The sequence below is a fragment of the Homarus americanus genome, unplaced genomic scaffold, assembly GCF_018991925.1.
Source record: "Homarus americanus isolate GMGI-L3 unplaced genomic scaffold, GMGI_Hamer_2.0 scaffold29478, whole genome shotgun sequence".
NCBI lineage: Eukaryota > Metazoa > Arthropoda > Malacostraca > Decapoda > Nephropidae > Homarus > Homarus americanus.
Genome location: NW_024747997.1, coordinates 2,004,660 through 2,024,552, shown reverse-complemented (window position 1 = coordinate 2,024,552; position 19,893 = coordinate 2,004,660). Strand labels below are relative to the sequence as shown.

At 36.6% G+C, this 19,893-nt stretch overlaps 2 protein-coding genes across 5 annotated transcripts; one reads left to right on the top strand and one right to left on the bottom strand.

Moving 5' to 3' along the window:
* Positions 1–335: 335 nt before the first annotated feature.
* LOC121879917 (mitochondrial import inner membrane translocase subunit Tim23-like) lies at positions 336–6,231 on the bottom strand. Of its 3 annotated transcripts, none has more exons than XM_042386724.1 (5): positions 6,173–6,231; positions 4,679–4,845; positions 2,611–2,757; positions 2,258–2,360; positions 336–1,728 (listed from the first exon to the last, which is right to left on the bottom strand). In XM_042386724.1, the coding sequence occupies exons 2-5, from the start codon at positions 4,761–4,763 to the stop codon at positions 1,443–1,445; spliced, it is 621 nt and encodes a 206-aa protein (XP_042242658.1). In that variant the 5' UTR covers positions 4,764–4,845; positions 6,173–6,231; the 3' UTR covers positions 336–1,442. The 3 variants fall into 3 exon arrangements, with proteins under 3 accessions (XP_042242658.1, XP_042242659.1, XP_042242657.1); XM_042386725.1 differs by lacking the exon at positions 6,173–6,231 and adding an exon at positions 5,159–5,225; XM_042386723.1 differs by lacking the exon at positions 6,173–6,231 and having other exon boundaries at positions 4,679–4,911.
* On the top strand, positions 5,705–19,502 carry LOC121879915 (ATP-dependent DNA helicase DDX11-like). Of its 2 annotated transcripts, none has more exons than XM_042386722.1 (21): positions 5,705–5,771; positions 6,508–6,654; positions 7,297–7,362; positions 7,556–7,744; positions 8,157–8,256; positions 8,536–8,654; positions 9,040–9,206; positions 12,168–12,300; positions 12,861–12,962; positions 13,283–13,435; positions 13,629–13,758; positions 14,253–14,437; positions 14,826–14,967; positions 15,784–16,021; positions 16,459–16,669; positions 17,064–17,213; positions 17,414–17,537; positions 17,658–17,788; positions 17,927–18,024; positions 18,659–18,794; positions 19,367–19,502. In XM_042386722.1, exons 2-21 carry the CDS (start codon positions 6,520–6,522, stop codon positions 19,397–19,399), a joined length of 2,742 nt encoding a protein of 913 aa, XP_042242656.1. In that variant the 5' UTR covers positions 5,705–5,771; positions 6,508–6,519; the 3' UTR covers positions 19,400–19,502. The 2 variants fall into 2 exon arrangements, with proteins under 2 accessions (XP_042242656.1, XP_042242655.1); XM_042386721.1 differs by lacking the exon at positions 5,705–5,771 and adding an exon at positions 6,149–6,257.
* Positions 19,503–19,893: the final 391 nt, after the last annotated feature.

Below are 19,893 nucleotides of genomic sequence, written 5' to 3'. Positions count from 1 at the left end.
CCACAGAATGATACAATTAAATCCAAAATGGCCTTAAAAAAAAGCCACTGGCTACTTACTTTTTTGAAAAGTTACAAAAACTAATATGGCAAAAATCCAATGGGACTTGACACTTAATCCTTTCACAAGCACACTTCAGTTGCCAATGGCCTTCACCACTCAAAAATTCAGAGAACAGATTTTCAGTTAATGTAAAGTTGTTTATAACTGTTATGTTCAGGTATTTTCACTACTGACACTTCTTTAATTCTCTAAAATACCTAAATAATATATGTAAATCAGTTAACATTCAAAAGATAAAACTTGATGTTAATGGACTTAAATTAAAAAGAACAGAATTTACAATTTTTATTTAGTTTTTTTATTAAATAAAAAAAATCTTGTACGTGAAGTAAATATTTACAGAAATATATGACGCAACAAAATACCTTTTAATATCACTATACAGTACAGTACAACTCCAAGATAAATTTATCCACTAATAAGCAGTCCCTGAAGAAGCATAAGCCATGGTTGTAATCTGAGGCAAATATTTCTTCTCTCAGCCAATTTCATTTTGATCTTCATTTTGGCCCAAGTTAAACTTTATAGCTAAAGTTGGACTTTCACCTGAATACAGGTATTCCATATATAAAAATCTTAATAACCTCCTATTGTTATTTTGGTTAACAAACACTCTCACATATTAAATGAGAGAAGTCATTCATAAGATTCGAAGCAAATCAAAATAGACTTGTTAATATTTTTTTCCACACGAGAGTTTACTGTATATCCTTCACGTGTCTCGTCTACAAAATCTAGGAGCTGATAAACACAACTTTTTTTCAAAATAAGTGGAAATTTACGTAACTATAATTATGCCACACGTCGGTGTCCAGGTTATATAATGGATGCATAAGAAGTAAGTCAATATTGATAGTCTCTCCGAGGCATAAGGAGATAATGTACACTCGCCATAAAAAGTTCTCCAACAGCTGGGCACAACAGATTTCAGGATGAGTCCTATGGCTCAAGTCTTCTCAGAATGGTTGCAAAGTGAGTCTCAATATTTCATAATGATATATGTTACTCACCTTTACAGTACTGTATTTACATGTGAAAAGAAGTAATTTAATGGACACTAAAACTTCCTCAGAGAGCAGTATTCAGATTTCTCTTTCATTTTGTCATCTTGTATGACCCTTAGAGAGTACGAGAACTTTTTGTGGGGAGTGTACCTCACACACAACAACCAATAAGCTTTCACTAATGGTTCAATAATACATGTATGCAAAATTTAAAGAGAAAGGAACAATAATTTGGCCCATTTTCAACATCATTTGTTGTTACATTGGAATTTGTTTAAATGGCTTTTCTCGGACTTTACCCACATAACCTGTTCTTATCACGGTCAAAACACACTGGCAATTGTTTATATGTAGTGAATAAGTATAATGGCCCTATTAAAATCTATGTGCATACTGATCCTTCAACTTATCCCGCGATGAAAAGGCAATGTATGCAGCAGATAAGCCCAGTCCTATCAGTCCTCCCACAGCACACTTCTTTAGTCCAGCAGTTGATTTGTAGAGAAGCCCGGTCATGGTCGCAGCACCCGCAGTATTCAGATCATCTTCGTGGCTACCGCGAGCATAGTACAAGAGACATCCTAAACCAGAGTACATAAATGCTACGACTCCGAGAGTATTAGCAGAGGCAGACCCACGCTTCATCAGGTAGTTAATCAATCTGGAGAGAAAAAACATTAAATATAAATGCTGATCAACAAAAGTCTTTAGTGAAGTTACATGTGGGTAAATTATAGCTAGTACAATATGAGAACTCTAAGAGAAACTCCTTTCTACAGCGAGTTTTCAGACAGACAACAGTAGGTGTGAGAAGTGTTAGAACACAAACTGTTCCATAATGAAAATAGGTCAATTCAAACTATAGATGATCCTTTGGTCACTGAAGGGAAACAAATTAAAACAAAACTTAGGGGCCACTACTGATTCCACTTTTGATAGGCACATCAATAGATCACCAGAATTCAGAAAATAAAATCTTTTACCCTGTTGATTTATCCTTATTGGAGAAACTACACTGAAAAAATGTGAACGGATAGACAGACATAAGGTTGTGATGTGTTATTACACTATATCTGTGACTCAGGGTAAATATAAGTTATCTTTTTTGCTATTTGTTGGTCTATTTAGATGAATCATACAAGACCTTGCCCCCTTCATATACAGTACAGTCCTATTCCTTAAAAACTTACTGTGTTCTCCTGATTTTGCCTGTGTGACCTGCGGCTGCTGTCTCCTGGAGCCCTCCGTACAGCCCCTGCGCCCCACCAAGACCAGCGCCAATCAAACATGATCCTGAAACCAACAACATTATAAGACTACAGACTGTGACTGCCACACTAATATGTTTCAACAAAAAGAACAATTAATAACTACTGAATTTTCAACTATACTTTATCCCTTCATCATTATTATTGTCGGTGCTGTACTGTATTAGTAAAAAACATAATATTACATGCAAGAAACACACAATGATACATTTTTATTTCTACAATACAGAACAAGTACAGTACTACAAACACCAAGGAGGTAAAGTGAGACTCACCGCCAATCTGCGAGAAAGCCAACTCAAAACGTCCCCGTTTCTGTGAAGCTCCTTCTAAGGCTATAAATTCTGGTTGAGTTGTTTGTAAATATGCAGGATCAAAGTTCAAATAAGGTGATAGTTGAGACAACCCGGGGTTTGATGTTACTGGAAAAAATATAATTACCAGCAGGATAACTGTAAGGGTATTACAGTTACAGGTTACAGTATCTCTAAGAAAGACATCCTTCACAATACAGTATACCTTTAACATCATTGTTTGATTTGTGCATTTCAAAATTGTCACACATCCCTGTTCAGGAGAGGCTGGATAAAACTGAACAACTTGTGGATAAGATAATGAATACAGTATTTCTACTTGTCATTGATTGGCAGAAACACATTAATTCAATTTTAGAAACTAATCGATGTTCTGTGGCTGATCACTTGTGACAACTAAGAGGTACAATGGGACTGAATAAAATAACCCAGTTGTTACAATGTAAATCAGAGTCAATATTAGTTAATATTGGTAGCTGTGAGGCAGACGGTTAACACCAGAAGGAGTTTGTGGATTTTGTTCAAATTTTCTACTTTTGTTGTTTGGATGATATTAATGAATAAAATCAATATAACTTTTTATTTTAATTATAATTATTAATTTTTCTTCTCTATCTAGTCATAAATCACCAGTAGTGGGCAGGGCATGAAAGATGAGGGACATTGTGGGGTTATAAACCAGCGATAAACTGATCATACGACACTAATTTCATGTCTCTACCTATGTGGTGTATGTGTAGAAATGAATTAATTAGCGTAAATTTTCCATCGATAAATATCCCGTGATGCAGTTCGTTTACTTACTTAAAATAATAAATTCTTAATCTGGTCACCTTTAAATTGTAACTAAATAACAGAGCCTCATAAGGAGAGTTTTAGTACCGTATATATTCGCTTCATTGTCTTTTTTCATATTATGGGCTTCAGTTTTCACACTCATGCATTGATCGGGTGCACAAATCCCTCCATTTTTTTTTCTTTTGGCACAACGGGTTCTAAACCTATTGCATGTATAAATGATGAGACTCATATAGTTGGATTTGTACCCCATCTTTTGGATATGGATGCATTTCTAATTTCTTTGGAATATAATTGGCGTATAAGTAAACTAAGTTTCTATACTGTACTTATTGTTTTTCTCCAAGGGGACAGACTCTTGATTCAGAGACAAGCTCGCTATCTTGAATTTAATTACGTAGTTACGGTGACCTGTGTGGGTTGTTTATTATTTCGCAAATTATCTGTTTGTTAAGGATGAAGACAGTCTCAAAGAGTTCTTCTATCAACATGGACTAGTTGGCAGGGCATCCAAGTGTTCAAAATGCTGCAGAGAGCCGACTGAAGAAATTTAACAGACAAACGTAAAATTACACAATGCCACTTCAAGAAAGTTGCTTTCATTGGTAATAGATGTCAAAGTCAGCTGTTTCTGCTTATCATGCAGGGGGGGGGACCAAGGGGCAGAGCTCCCCAGTTAAGTAGGGTTTGTTGGTTAGGTCAGGTTCTAATAGGTTCTGTGCATTTTTGCTTTAATTTTCATGTTCACTATCATACAAATAGTATCTCCAGAAATTGAGTTTCAATTCTATAAGTTATTTCTGGTGCTAATTGCCTATTCCACCTTTACCGCAAAAACTTTCCTGCATATGTCATCCCCCCCCACCAGTCTTTCTATTTGGTCAGTTTCTTAAATCAACAAAATGGGTCTTAAACATATGTTAACCACAGGTATGTGAGCCCGTCAAGCATTTACAAATACAAAATAACTTTAAAACACTTTTCAGTAAAAATAATTATGGCAGAAACATTCATTAAAGTGGCGGACAAATATATGACATTCCAAATTCAAAACGTCTTTGAATGAGTCGACAATTTACAAAAGACTGAAGGAGTTATCTTGAGATGCTACAGATGATACTTAACTCCACCTGAAACAAGAGTATAAGTCAGTTATGCAATAATGACGGTGAACAAGCTAGATTACACATGACCACCACACCTCACACCTCCAGGCCGGGTGTTAACTTACAGGGAACATTCATCCCAGGATCTGAGGCGCCGTAGGAAGGGTTAACAAGACCAAATATGCTTCCACTTCTATTATCCATAGCCATGATGAATGTTGGTGATGGCACGAGAGGGACACACACAGCTGATACGCCACAACCACTGTTTCAACATACAGTGGAGTACAACCTAGAATTAACCACAATTATTAGAATCATATTTTCATGGGAGTCCTATACTTAGAATGATAAGATCTTTGAAATAGAGTTTATGAAGTGAGAATATTGGTATGGGTTATATTGTAAATTTATAAATAAGTGAATAGGAGGTTATAGTGAAACTTTAATTGTATCAATAAGTAATGCTCTAACTAACACTACGTTGATTTAGTTTAGGTAAGAACAGTATTAAATCACCCTAGCTATCTAAAGTTTATTCAAAGTATAGTTAATATGTTATCACGACTTGTATAGGTTTAGTTAACTTTAGTACCCAAGCTTACAATGAACTAGTGTGGTAGACTGGTGGCGCACGCACACACTCAGGCCTTAAGACAAGTTAGTGTCGAGATGCACCCATGTTATGAAAAAAAATACATTCTTTATTATTATAGGTTAGGTTAACTTTTATTTTTATCCTCTTCACCACTGATTGGATCGTTAGCAGCTTGGGTGATCGGTCACGTCTCTGTTAATTACTGTTGGCAAGTACTGGGCATGTACTGGCTCCTGAATGTACCTGAACCTGCTCCAGTGTTGGTCAAGTCTTGTCTTATTAATTTCTTCTAATTTATGTTGCATCGGTTTCATTGAATAAAAAGTAATTTAATCTTTGTCAGCTCAAGGAGTTTCGTTCTGACCAAAATCCACCACAGAAAAACATAACGTTTTCTAGGTGCTGACGGATTCATTAGTTATCTTATGTATTACAGAATGATGGGATGAGTACACTAGTTTTTACCAAATTGAACCCTGGCTTATGGTTAAGTAACCCAGAAAAATAATCAATTGGTTTATTAAACAGAGGAAAATATAGATGGGCAGGTCATTCAGGTACAGGGGTTGGTTAAGTCGAGTCTGTTCATCCTCAGTCAGCTCTAAATTGCGTTGAGATTGGTGATTATAGTAATTTGTTGATCTTTTGTTTGGCATAATATTATTGCATTATTTCAGCAACAATAATACATGCTGACACGAATCCTAGAGACTATTGGACGGTTGGTCACGTCTCTGACAAGGCAGATTGATCCTCTGCACCTGTGGTACTCATGCAAGCAGGATTCATTTTTATATTCAAATAAGTAGGGTCGAATAGCGATGCTTTTACAGTACACGAATATAATGACTGATGCATATATTATCGTCTTGTATATGGAAAATAAACACTCAAGGATCCACTTCATTTTAGACATCAATATGATGTTATTGTCTGATTAAGATTATTTATCTCGATTGGGAATTTTGATAATCTAATTTGATAACGAATATATTTCAATTAGACGGGGATATATACTCACAGTGATGGGGAACATTACTCAGTGTGTGGTGTACAGCAGCTGGTGAACAGGACCATCAGCTGCTGGGTGGCGGGAACATTAACAGGTGTGTCAGCCGAGTCCTCTTAACCTCCCTCTCTACATAATTATTACACCAGGGTACAATAGTCTCTAAATCTAGAAGGTGGGATTAAAAATTACCACTGCCATGAGTCTTACGCCTATTAAGTACACACCTCTGGTTATCTTGTATTTAATAAGCATAATATCACGAGCACACTTGTATTAACTTGTCTTAAAACTTTGGAAATTGCCCACCCAGTACAGTATTAATAACCAAGAGTATTACATTACAGAGGGTAGTGAAGATGAGCCACCTGGAGCCCCCCAAGGAGTTTCCATTCCCCTTCCCTCCATACAACATCCAGGAGGACTTTATGAGGAACCTGTTCATTGTACTGGAGAAGGAAGGGCTGGGGATATTTGAGAGTCCAACAGGAACAGTGAGTGATTCCATGCAGTAATTCCTCAATGTCATTGGTATTAAAAGCTCAAATAAAACACTGAACATAATGAATCTTTAATGCCTATCACGTTGGTTATTGAACAAGTAAATGTTGACTGGTGGTATTATATTTGCTGTTACTATTGTACTGTTTCACCTCATAGGATCAGAAAATAAAGATTCCTCAGTGTTGCTACTTTTTTTTTTTTAACCATTCCAGCCACTGAGTACAATGTATTAGCTCACTGTTTGAGATATCTTCACCTATTGAGTACAGTGGTTCAGTATCCAAACCTTTTCTCATATAATGCAGGGTAGCCAGAAACAAGAGTAGACAAACATTTTTTTAATTTCTTTTAATCATTCAGTCTTACTTCATCATTATTTATATTTTCTACTTTTATGTTATTGCTGTGGTATTGTTACTATTAATTTTGTCTTGGTTTTATTATGACTGACAAATCTCTCATTGTGTTTTCGTGTTATGGCCGAGAATTCAATGAATCTCTAGAAAACTAACCTAGCCTAACCTTGAGGCAAAAACAATGTGATGCTGACAATATCTCAACCATCGCAAGAGGCAGGACGATGAGGTTTGTCCATTCAATTAGCCGCAGTGTTTTATTTTTGTTGATTTCAGGGGAAGTCGCTAAGCTTAATATGTGGAGCATTGACCTGGCTTAGAGATCACAGTGAACATTATAAGGTACAGTACAGTATACAGTACTGTCATTCCAGATAACTTAATTCTCAGCACAAAATGTGTATTCCATGAAATCTTTTATTGTTATATGTACGGCATATATAAAAATCATGATCACAGGTGAAAAGAAAAAATCCCACTTATTATTTATATAAAATTTCACAAAGACTCACCATAATGATGTACAAATTTTCAGTCCGAGTTAACGAGGAAGGTTGAGGAGAGTGAGAACACGACTGATGATGACGGTCCTGACTGGTTCACAGCTGCCACTAAGAGACGTGAGGAACAGGAGGAAGTGAGGAAATACAGGCAGACACTTTTACTACTAGAGAAACAAGAGCAGAGAGTGAAGGCTTTGAAGGAGCGGCGCCAGGTGATCAAGGTGAGTATTGGTGTGGATGTTTGACAGTACAGTACAGCACTGATATTGATTCTGTGATAGCATATGAGATAGTTCAATGTTTCAGTAGAAGAATAATGTGGGGTGTTTCTACTTGTTGTTGCAGCACTTTCCTGTTACTCTTTATACTGTATTAGTCTTATACGTGCAGTACTTCTCTCTTGTACCATAACCTTCTCGTTCTTCAAGGTTTATTACCCTAAGTTCCTCCCCACACAAGAGGAGTAAAGATGATAGATAAATGCAGTCATTGATTCTTATCATTACCTCATACTAGTTATGGTGTTTTCTAGGATGTTATAATCAGTATAGTATAGCATAGTACAATACAGTTACAGCACAGTACAATATTGGAACAATACTGTATACTGTATCCTTGTAATATTCTTTGCAGAAGTCAAAGGTTCAGAAAGTTGATGATGAATTTGAAGAATTGTTCCGTGACTTACACGAAGTTCGGGAAAATGTTCGACGAGAGTTGAGTGCTATGAGTGGTGAGGATATTTAACAAGTTATTAGGTTTTGATTTTAACAGCCCCACCAAGATGGGTTGATGTCTTTAAATGTTTGCTGTGTGTTCATATATCTGTCTACAGTATTCATTTGTAAATATGAAATACAATAATGTACTAAATCAATTATCAAATCTTATATTTTTGGAAATGAGATGTGGAGAGAATGCCATCAAGTGTCAACTATTTTTCTGTGCAAGTTAAATTTATCATACTGTATAGTTAAACAAATCTAACAAGTTTGTATTGATGTGATCGCAGGTGGAGATGTGTTGTCGGCTGAAGAGACATCCTTGTTAGTGGATGACTACTGCAGTGATGATGAGACAGAAACAGAGAAAGGTGATAATGAAGAGGATGAAGATGATGGATGTTTAAAAGTAAATCTGTTCCTTTTTTTATGCATTGAAAAATTATATTACAGGTAGATTTTATGATTGTAGAGTTGAGTTGTTTTAGGGGATGAACATACAGTACAGTACTGCTGGTGGGTGATGTTAGGTTGTTTGAAGGGGCTGAGAAGGCGTTTGGGACGTTGTGGAAGAGGAACACCATAATAGAACACACTTGTTAGACCAATTAGAGAGAATGAATGACAGTGAGTGGAGAGATGTTCAGAGTTGCTCATGACTCCAGCTACCTTCAGAGGAAAAGACTTGGAAAAGTGAATAAAAGAAGCATAGATCACCTGAGGATTAGCCCCTAGGTTATTTCACCTTAACATGAGCCAACCTAATTAATGTAATTCCTCATTTTATTCTGCAGATTTATTACTGCAGTCGCACACACTCACAGCTGTCACAGTTTGTCCATGAAGTACAAAAGACAGTGTTTGGGGAAGACGTGAGAGTTGTGTCTTTAGCTTCTCGACAGAACCTGTGTGTCAACGAGGCAGTCAGCAAGCTTGGTAATATGTCCCTCATTAACGACAGGTAAGGCTCAGGGTGAAACATATTTTGTTGTGGAAAGATAACGTTGAGGAATGCCCAGTTGTTCTCAGATTTTTTTTATAAAGATTTGTAGGAATGTTACCTGCACGGACCTTAAGCTAAAATACTGGTCCGCCCTTGTTCTCAGAGGTCTTGTGTGAAGTGCTTTTTACCTGGCAGCTACTCCAACTAGAAGGCAAGACAGGAAGAAGGTCAGCGTGTAGTGGCACAAATTCTTTCAGTTTAATATTCCATCTAAGCTGCCACTATTTGTACTGGGCTGAAGTTCTTTACTTCATATTTTATCATCCACATATTCTTTTCTGTTATTATTCTTCTATTTTTTATTTATAAATATACTTTATATTCTTATTTAGTATTCTTATATAAGTAATTCTCTTCTCAGTTATGTATGTTTTTGATATTAAACCTTCATGGTGTATTTATTTAATAATTTCTATGCTGTGGCTTTAGTTCCACAATGTACATACATGTCTTATGTTTCTTTTCTTGTACTTTCCAAGTCTTTCATTTCTTTTCATATACTGTATATTATATTTTCTAAATTTATATGTCCTTACCTTTCTGAAGTATTTACTCTGTTTTACTTATATTCTCACACATGGGTTAGTCTGGGGAACCATGTTATTCTTACTACAACACTTATTATACTTACAAGGGTAAGCTGCTACCACCCAGACTTTTCATTATATAACATAACTCATGGAAAGCTTTTGGGTAGTGTGGTAGATGTATAGGCATGTGAGTAAGTATTATTTTCTGGGAACCAATGTTTAGAAGGAGTAGAGAGGTGATACGCGTAGATTACTAATTCAATATTGATTAACACAGTGAGTGAATAAGATGTTACTTAAATTCACTCAGACCAGACTGTACCATTGATAGAATAGATCCACAATGTCTTATTAATTCATGAAACACTTCAAGTACTTATTATATCATTAAACACCTCCAAGTACTTATTACTTCATTAGACAATTGTTGTATTATTCCTCTGACAATTGAGATTCAGTAATTATTATACACGATAAGATAACACTGGACCCTCAGGTCTTACTTTATAAGTAACAAATTACATCTCCAATTCTTGGTTACAACATTTAACAATCATTATATTATTCCATTGTCACTACAGAGGGTTATATGACATTTGACAATATCCTTAATCAACTTATAACGTCACATTCTATCGGCATGAACATGATACTTTTCCTTCAGTTCATGTACTCAACTCACATAACATATTTCCTGGTTATATCAACATTTATGGGTTCACTGCTTAACCTGGGATTTCCATATTTCTGTTAGTTAATCCCTCAATCAAGATACAATAATACTTAGGCCCATGTAACTGTGAGGAGTGCACCAGGGTATATATCCCGGGTGTCTCCATAACAAATGAAGATCGCTGTTAGGGGGTCGGTTGTAGACCGACACACGCCAAGGGAGCTGGGGCCTGATTTGCAGGACTTCACAGTTTGATCCTGTCGAATTAACGGCATCGTCCAACCCGGCTACCGACCCACGGTAGCCGATGAGTATTCAGCTCAACACACTGGCCTGGAGATATGTTGAGGAAGAGTCACGAATGCGTGATTCTCCCTCGTGTAGAGGTATATACATGCACCTGCTGGGCAGCTTGGGCCCCCGTATTCATACCAGAAAGGTCGATCTTACCAACAACATACCTTCTCTACCATTTTGGATCATTGTATACTTAATTATGAACTTTGGTGTTCCTGATCAGTGTAATTTCCTATGTCTATTCATATAATCTAATCAGAGGTTGAGCTTGCCAGGAAAAAGTGGAATATACACGTTGATAACATTAATTCTGCGAGCTCAGGGCTGCTGCGAACAAGGAGCTATTCACGGGGAGACGTTAGATCTTGGAGATTATACAGGTTGACAGAATAGTTCAAGAGATTAATGACTTTCTTAAATAGACAACTGACAAACTCTAAACTACAACCATCAGATTCACTGATGTTTGGGCAACAAAATACTCTGACTTCAGTAGCAATTGGAAACTCATGGTCATTCTTAGGGAACGATACCGCGGGTATCGTTTGTACTGGCAGACTCAACACTCACTTACCTACCCAATGTTACTAACAATAAAGACAGTTAAAGCATTCAACATCACTCACAAAGGACCTTGTATGCTTTAACTGTAATCAAACATATCTAAGTTGACTCACAACAAGGGCGTTCTCTCTAACATTCAAATTCATTTTATAGAGGGGTTGGTTTCAGTAAGTTAGACAAAATGGGATAACGGAGGACTGAGGCGTCTTGAAGCGATGAGAAAACGGACTCCTCAGATGGAGGGCTCAAACGAAGGCAGAGTTACATGTTTTGTGGGCTATTGAGCGATATATGAATCGTCTGATTTTGGCGTTAACTGACGTGTATGACCGTGGTCATTACAAGTGGATTGTGTAGGATCTTTCTATTCCTCTTCAAAGTCTTGTCAAGAGCTATTTAAAAGCTCAGTACGTGTGTCACCCCCACAGCTTGAGCTGGTAAACAGTTCCACGGGTCTACCACCCTCTGCATGAAAAACTCTTCCTTATATTCGTCCTTCATGACACTGTGGCGAGCTTGAAATTGTGTTCTCATGTGTTGGTGGAGCATTATGGTGAGGGATTGTGTGTGTTGGGTGTTCAGTTGTTTTAGGGAGGATGACAGGTTGTTTAATCTCATGTAAAGCAACAGGGATAAACCAGAGGGATATCTTAATACAGTTCACAAATGAATGACAACAACAGAAGGGAGAGGTTATGTTTGTTTTTTATTCCAGCCATCCAGCAGCATAACAGGAAGAAGCTTGTAAGTGTGAAAAAAATTATGGTTAATGTTTCTTTTTATAAGTTTGTATATTTAGAAGGTACAGTACACCATTATTCACACTGTTCAGTTAAATTCATGATTTTTCCACAGATGTCTTGATCTTCAGCGTGGCAAGAAGGGTCAAGCCACCAAGTATGAGGACGACGGCAGCACCAGCAAGAAGAAGCGGTCGTCTGGCTGTCCATACTACAGACAGTCTGCACTGGAAGGCCTTGCTGATCAAGTAAGCAAACCTCAAGTGACACCTTTTGAAAATTTCTCATATAATAAGATCTTTGGTGAACTCCCTCCACTACCTAATGTCCAGCAGTAGATATTAATTTATGTTTAACAAATATACATTACCAGTAGTATAAGAAAACCAGTAACTCACTACTAATGCCACAGACCTGGCAAATTGTATTCAGATAATATTTCCTCATCTCATCCCATCTCATAATCTTGAAATGTTGTGAAAATTTTCTGTAAGTTGTAAGCTGAGTAGGTGATGGAGAACTTAGTCCATGTAATAAACAGCTACAGTTTCATTTCTAACACCAAAGCCAATAATTTATCAGGTGGCAACCTTGAGTCTAGAATAGTTAACTTAGCCTGGAGCTTTAACATGGTGAGTGACAGGACATACCAGAGCAAATAATGCTCCATTAACCATGCATGGAGTCTTCCTTGACTCTCACTCACCAAATAAACTTCTTTACAGAAACAGGAGATTAATCTTTACCCTTTTGTCCTCTGTAGTAAATATAGTGCATAATTAGTATATATTTGTGTGTTTTTGAGCAGTTGCTGTTGGAGGTTCAGGACATAGAGCAGATGGTAGCACTTGGAAGTAAGACCAAGAGCTGCCCGTACTATGGGGCGAGGTATGCAGTAAAGGATTCTCAGGTAAGATGACCTCACAGTAATAACTCATTCCTGGATTTTTATGTTCCCACTAAACAATATTGTTACCTCTGCCTGTCTGTCTCTCTATACAAAATGTCACATTCATTTAATAACTTAAGAAAGACCTTAAGGATTAAATTAAAATTTGGGATGTAGCTTTGTACTATGAATATCAAGATCTTGTTTGATAATTATCAGACTTTTCTGAATTTCTGGCTCTTGTTCATATCAGAAATTTTAGTGGGGTCACACATCACCTTCGCTGATTACCTACAGTAGTTTCACCTTTTCTTTGTTAATTTGTTTTATCACCATCTCAGCTGGTTGTTCTGCCATACAACACACTCCTCCACAAGGGCACGAGAGAGGCCAGCGGCATCAAGTTGAAGGGCAACGTTGTGATTGTTGATGAAGCTCACAACCTGTTAGAGACCATTGCCAACATCCACTCAGTGTTTGTCAGCCATGGACAGGTGGGTAAGACTTGTATACTGTATGTGTTTTAATTGTTAGCTGATAAAGGCTGGAAATGACTTTAGTTGTCATCCAATATGTAAAAGTTAGAGAACTGTAGGAATAGTGTGAAACTTTTTGAAAGATTCAGCTTATCAGTAACAGCAATTTCCTGTTCGAAGTATAGAGTAATTCTTGTGGTAATAATTTCAGTTACGTGGTGCTCACGCTCAGCTCAGCCAGTACATGCAGCGCTATGGCAAGAGGTTGTCACCAAGGAATTTGTTGTATATCAAGCAAATCCTTTTCTTCATGAATGCCTTGATAAAACTGATAGCAGGAGGTAGGTTTGTGCCCTTAGTTTATATACAGTAATGTAGTACACACAGCTATGTACACTTACTGTACTATTTTATGACAATATGAATGATGAGTTGAAATGGAGGCCATATGTTATTGTGCCAAGAACATCACAAAAAGGAATGTTGTTTCACTGTAAAGAAGTAAATTTCTATACACTCAAAAGTGATCAACTTTAAATCTTGGGCCAGCTCTCACAATCCACATGTTATTGTCTATGGAACACCTTGGTTCAGCTGAAGGATCACTAGTTGCTGCAAGGCCAAGGATCATCTATATATGCAGGATGACATAGTATAGTGCTCTGATGATGCTGTTGACTCCAGTAGTAATAAAGGGGTTGAGGCTAAGTTGTGTTTATAAATTACCCGTACATGTATTGTATATTAATAGCAACATAAACTATCTTCTCACTTTTAGGCAGCTGTAATAAGACCCATTATTTATGATTTCCTAACATAGTCTTTTGTTTCACAGGTTCAAAAGCTGGTAATGAGTTTAATATTGGCAGCAGCAGTGTCAGCAGCAGTCCTGGTGTCAGTGGTAATACTTCTACTTCACAGATGCTGACAGTATCAAAATTTTTATGTGACACCCTGACTGACAACCTTAATATTTTCAAACTTGTGCAATACATTGAAAAAAGCAAAATTGCTCATAAGGTAAGTACTGTATTCAGTATTAATATTTTATAACACATTCTAGTAAAATTTATCTTCATGTGTCCTTCTTGCATGTTTAAAAATCCATTTCTTTCATCTTAGAAATATTTCAGCTCTAGAGAAACATCAAGCCTTTGGTTTTAAGTTTCTTCCATGTTTATATATCCTAAACTTTTTATGGCTTCAGTGTCAATGATCATTGGTTGTTTATTGTTTAGTTCCTTGTATGTCTATAAGTCACTTTGCTTTAAACTGGCTTGGTAATGCTGTTTACATCATCAAATATATTTACAATAATTGTATGAAATGACCTGCTTAGTCAAATAATAATATTAAATTGTTTATCTATTGTGTTGTAATATGTGTACTGTACTGTACCTGGCCGCAGCTGCACTCCTTTAGTCAACACTTTGAGGGATCAGTGAAGATTCACCAGGACCAGAAGCCTCATGTGTCATCACCCACAGCATCTACTTCAGCTTTCCTGGCCAAGATGGCTGCCCAAAAATCTGCACAAAGTAAAGCCAAAGGTAAAGAAAGTTGTGCAGTTAGTGCCTCTCAGTCCAGGAAAGAGTAGGATGCACCTATGACCTGCCAGGCTGGAGGGGTATAATTATCCATGGCATCAGTTTCACTCACATTAAGGCACTGTGCCAAACTAACAGTTAATTTCATAATATCATACAATAATATAGTAATGTGAATACAGTAGTATACACTGGTGATTATAATATGCCTTCATCAAAATTAAAGTTTTGAAATACATTTGTCATGTGGATCATGACTCAGTAGGTAACCCTCCACCATAGTCAAGTGTAGTGTTTAACATACCATTCTAAGACTTACCTTTATCTTAACCTTAAAGGTAGCTCATAAAACTTGGCATCATATTTATTACAGTACAAAGACGGTCACCTTATGAAACTGTGAGAGACAAACTAAGGGTGTTGACTGTAATTACTGAAAGTGTGGGAATTGTGATGTTGTTGAAGTACAAGTATGGTCAAAGTCCCTCAACTTTTGGTAATATCTGGCAACTACTTGTGGCTTATATACCAGTACTGTATGTGACCATGAATAAATGGATGCTAATATCCCAGTACTCCTTACCTACATGACCTACTGCCAAATGTGTCATTAGCCCAACATGAAAATAAATATATATATATATATATATATATATATATATATATATATATATATATATATATATATATATATATATATATATATATATATATATATATATATATATATATATATATATATATATAATTTCACTGTGCCAATTACCGGAGTACACATTCTTTATGGTCTGAACAAGTCTACATCAACTTTATCTACAGAAAATATTCAGCCAGCAACACCTGAGGTTAAAAAGACTGATGAAGTGGAGACAGAAGAGGAGGAGGTCGTGATGGGCTCTCCCTTGATGCAGATAACTGAATTTCTGCGAGCTCTGCTACACTCAACTCAGGATGGTCGTGTTGTGGCGACTGTTGGAGCAACACCACGTAAATCTTCAATCAAATATTTACTCCTCAACCCTGCATCACACTTCCACGACGTTGTTACACAGTGCAGGTTGATAGATGCACTTTTGTGTATTTTGGTTTACAAGTGATACTGTATCTCTTTTATGTATATAAGGTTATAATTTTATAATCAATCTCGATTTTTATATTCAGTTATTTCTGTCACAAAATGAAATGAAGATTCTGATGAACCCAAAGGTGTTCAATTTTGGATGTTTAAAATGACTCGCTAGATTTTTTAATGTTGAATACTTCAAATACTGTAAAGGACTTTTTTGTGGCATTTGTATAAAGTTTTAGCTGACCAATTGGCTCAGTGAGCATATTGTTCAGTACAGTATAGTACAACATTATACTGTTGTTTAGGTTATGGTACAGTATAGTACTCCAAAATATTTTCAGGTAGTGTTCACTGCTGGTATATGAAGAATGACGTGTGTGAACCCCCAGATAATGTAACACTGAATATACTGTATCTCTCTATAGGTCAGTGATTGTTGCTGGTGGGACCATGAGACCTGTGAGTGAGTTCCGGGACCAGCTCTTCCTCTCCGCAGGTGCCGAGGCTAGTCGAGTGCACGAGTTTTCATGTGGTCATGTTGTACCTGGAGAACAGATCATGCCTATTGCTCTTTCTCAAGGCCCTACAAATGTTACTTTAGACTTTACTTATCAGCACAGAGGAGACACCAAGGTGGTGAGCATAGAGACATTGTGTTCTTTAGTACAGTACAATACTGTACATACCTGCATTTTTTAGTTCCACTTCTTGTTGATGATAAATAGTTTTGCTTCTCTACATACGAGACTCCTAACTCCCCTGAGGCCTTAGACATCTCTTCTCTTGTCATCTTGTAGCTCCTCAGCTCTGTTAATCTGTCTGTTATATTTACTGTCCAGGTAAGTGGGAAAGTAGAAGTGCAAAAACATGAACCACAGTGAATATGTTGACCAAGATAAGCATCTTCCACTATTTCCTCCCTTTCTTTAGTACAGTATTTATAACTTAATCCACTTCACACAAAGGAGGGAAGAGGAGTCATTACAATAGATAGATTAGGCTGAATAATTATATATTTTCCTCTACACAGCTGGATGAGCTCGGACGTGTCCTGGTAAATGTCTGTACAGTAGTGCCGGGAGGAGTTGTTTGTTTCCTGCCATCGTACGATTACGAACAACGTGTGTTTTCCTACTTTAACACCTCTGGGGTAATAGCTAGACTATCAACAAGGAAGAAGGTAAATGTACCGCATATTAAGTAAATTGTGTTGTACAAGTAGACCAGCACTTGGAAGACTCACAGTATATGCCTGCCCTGTTATCTACATACTTAGATAAAACCATAATATATATTGTATTGGGGAATGTCAACAAAAACAAAACAAAATTGATCATGTTATTCGAGCAACTATATGTAACATTCCCTATTTTTTTACAGGTTTTCCGTGAACCCAAGAAATCAAATCAACTGGACAGTGTGTTGAGTGATTATGCCAAAACTGTGCGATTAACAGCATCCAATACAAGTGGACTTACCGGGTCATTGCTCCTCAGTGTTGTTGGTAAGTGACACAATGACTGTAATTAAAAGACAGTGACTAATACTGTAAGTCTTCCTGAAGATACAAAATAACCCGTGTCTGAAACTACATTATGTGTGTATCATAATTACAATTGTTCAGGTGGGAAGATGAGTGAAGGCATCAACTTCAGTGATGGTCTAGGGCGATGTGTGGTAATGGTTGGGCTCCCATACCCCAACACACAGTCTCCTGAACTGAAAGAAAAGATGCAATTTCTTAATAAAAATGTGGTAAGTTACAATTATATGTAATTTTAGATGTCGAACTTTTAGAAAGGAAAACTGACTTCACACACGTGTCAACAATATCTAGTGGAAGGAGCTTTATATACAAATTTTGAAAGGTTAATTTTAATGTAAATTATTTAGTCTCCAGGACCTGATGGAAAACCTGCTGGTTCTGTCTTCTATGAGAACCTTTGCTTCAAGGCTGTAAACCAGTCCATCGGCAGAGCCATCCGTCATAGGTGAGGAGGTTGATGTTTTTTAAGAGTATAGAAAATAAATATACAATACAGTACTGTACTTTACTTAGGGGATGTAGAGGACACAGGCATAATACATTAACTAGTTTTAAGACTTCAGGAAGTTCTTCTAATTTTACTGGATACAAATGAAGTGTAAATTTCTCACTGATACACAAGTACTGTAAACCTTTTTTAAAACGTTTCTTACCTGTCACCCTACCACACGCTTCTTCCTAATCCCGTTTGGTTACCTTGTACAGTACACATGTTTGCTTACTTGGTTACATTTAATCATTCTTGCCATGTCTTTTTCCTAATTTGTAAACCAATGACCTGTTAAGTACAGATATGGAATAATGAACTTAACTTTTAAATCGGCCATCATCAATGGAGGTTAGCTGCAAAGACGGTGGCCATCATCAATGGAAGTTGCTGTTCCTTCCTTTCCATTTTTGCAGTGATGGTGGGAAAGGCAGTCCTTAGCCTTCAGTTAAGGGTTAATGTACCATGGGGATCCTATCTCTAAAATATGCATCATGAACTTGGGATAAGGTGACTAGCAGTTTATCAGCATAATTGTTTCCTGTTAACTGTATTCATGTTTAAGAGTTACAATGTCTAATGTTTCCCTCAGGAATGACTATGCCAGCATCCTCCTGTTAGATCATCGGTACAGTCGTCCTTCATCCATTCAGGCTCTTCCAGAATGGATATCCAAACATGTGCATCAGTGTGTCAAGTTTGGACAAGCATTTGGTCTTCTGAGGAAGGTACGTTTAGTGTTACAACAATGGTGGTCATTCCTGTATGTTTTGTTTTCCAGTGATTCACACATTGCTTAAAATTTGGTTTATTCTCTTTTAAAACTTTTAGAAAATGATTTGCTGTATTAAATTCAAATTAATTAAACTTTGCTACAATTCATGAAGAACCAAAATGAAAAATAATGTCAATGCTTGAGGTTGTGAATGACAATAATGCCACAGCCGAAAGTGGGAGGAGGTTATTAAGTCTAATATTTCCTTCTCTAGTTTATGCCACAATGATGGTCAATAGTGAATACCTTTATGAAATATGAGTGTAGCGTAATCTCCTGGTACCAGATATTAAAGCCACATCTACTGGTAATCCTTTTATTATTCATAAACCTCGTATTTTTTTCACTCTTGCAACCTTTTCCCACTATGGTGTGTGGCGGCCATTATAAAGAGCAAAAATAGACACTTGTTTTCTATCCTTCAGTTAATCTTGATGCTATAAGTAGTATTTAATAATATTATTTATCTTCTAGTATTAACATGTCATGTATAACAATACTTAATTACTATACATCTATTTTCAGTTTTTTGTGGAGAAGTTACTGAAAAAGGCTTAGAAGAAATGTTTCCATTCATCTCACTTGATGAGTTTACAATTCTGTGTAATATTAGTTATAAGCAGTTAATATATTGTTTTTTAATAAATATTTTCTTTAAAAACATTATTTCTTTAAATACCTTAATTACACTCAAATATAATTAGACTATTAACAGCCACACTGAAAGGTTGTGAAACTTGACTTTGGAGATAAGTGAAGTGTGTTCTGTTGGCGTGGTATGACATTTCTTCCATATGTATTGATTCATCTTTGTACACACACATTGACTACTTTAATACAGTTAGGTCCCGATGAATAAGAATGCAGTTTAATGAGCTTCCTGTTTTAGTGGATGAAAATTAATTGAACAAACTTCAACTCAAATAACTATTGAACCACCTTGCATTATCATCATCTGTGGCATGGGGCTGTCATTGGTTGAGCAGCTAGACTCGGTTTCCTATAAACTGAGGTGAAGTCAGTGGCAGACTGACCAAGCCTAGACAACTTGG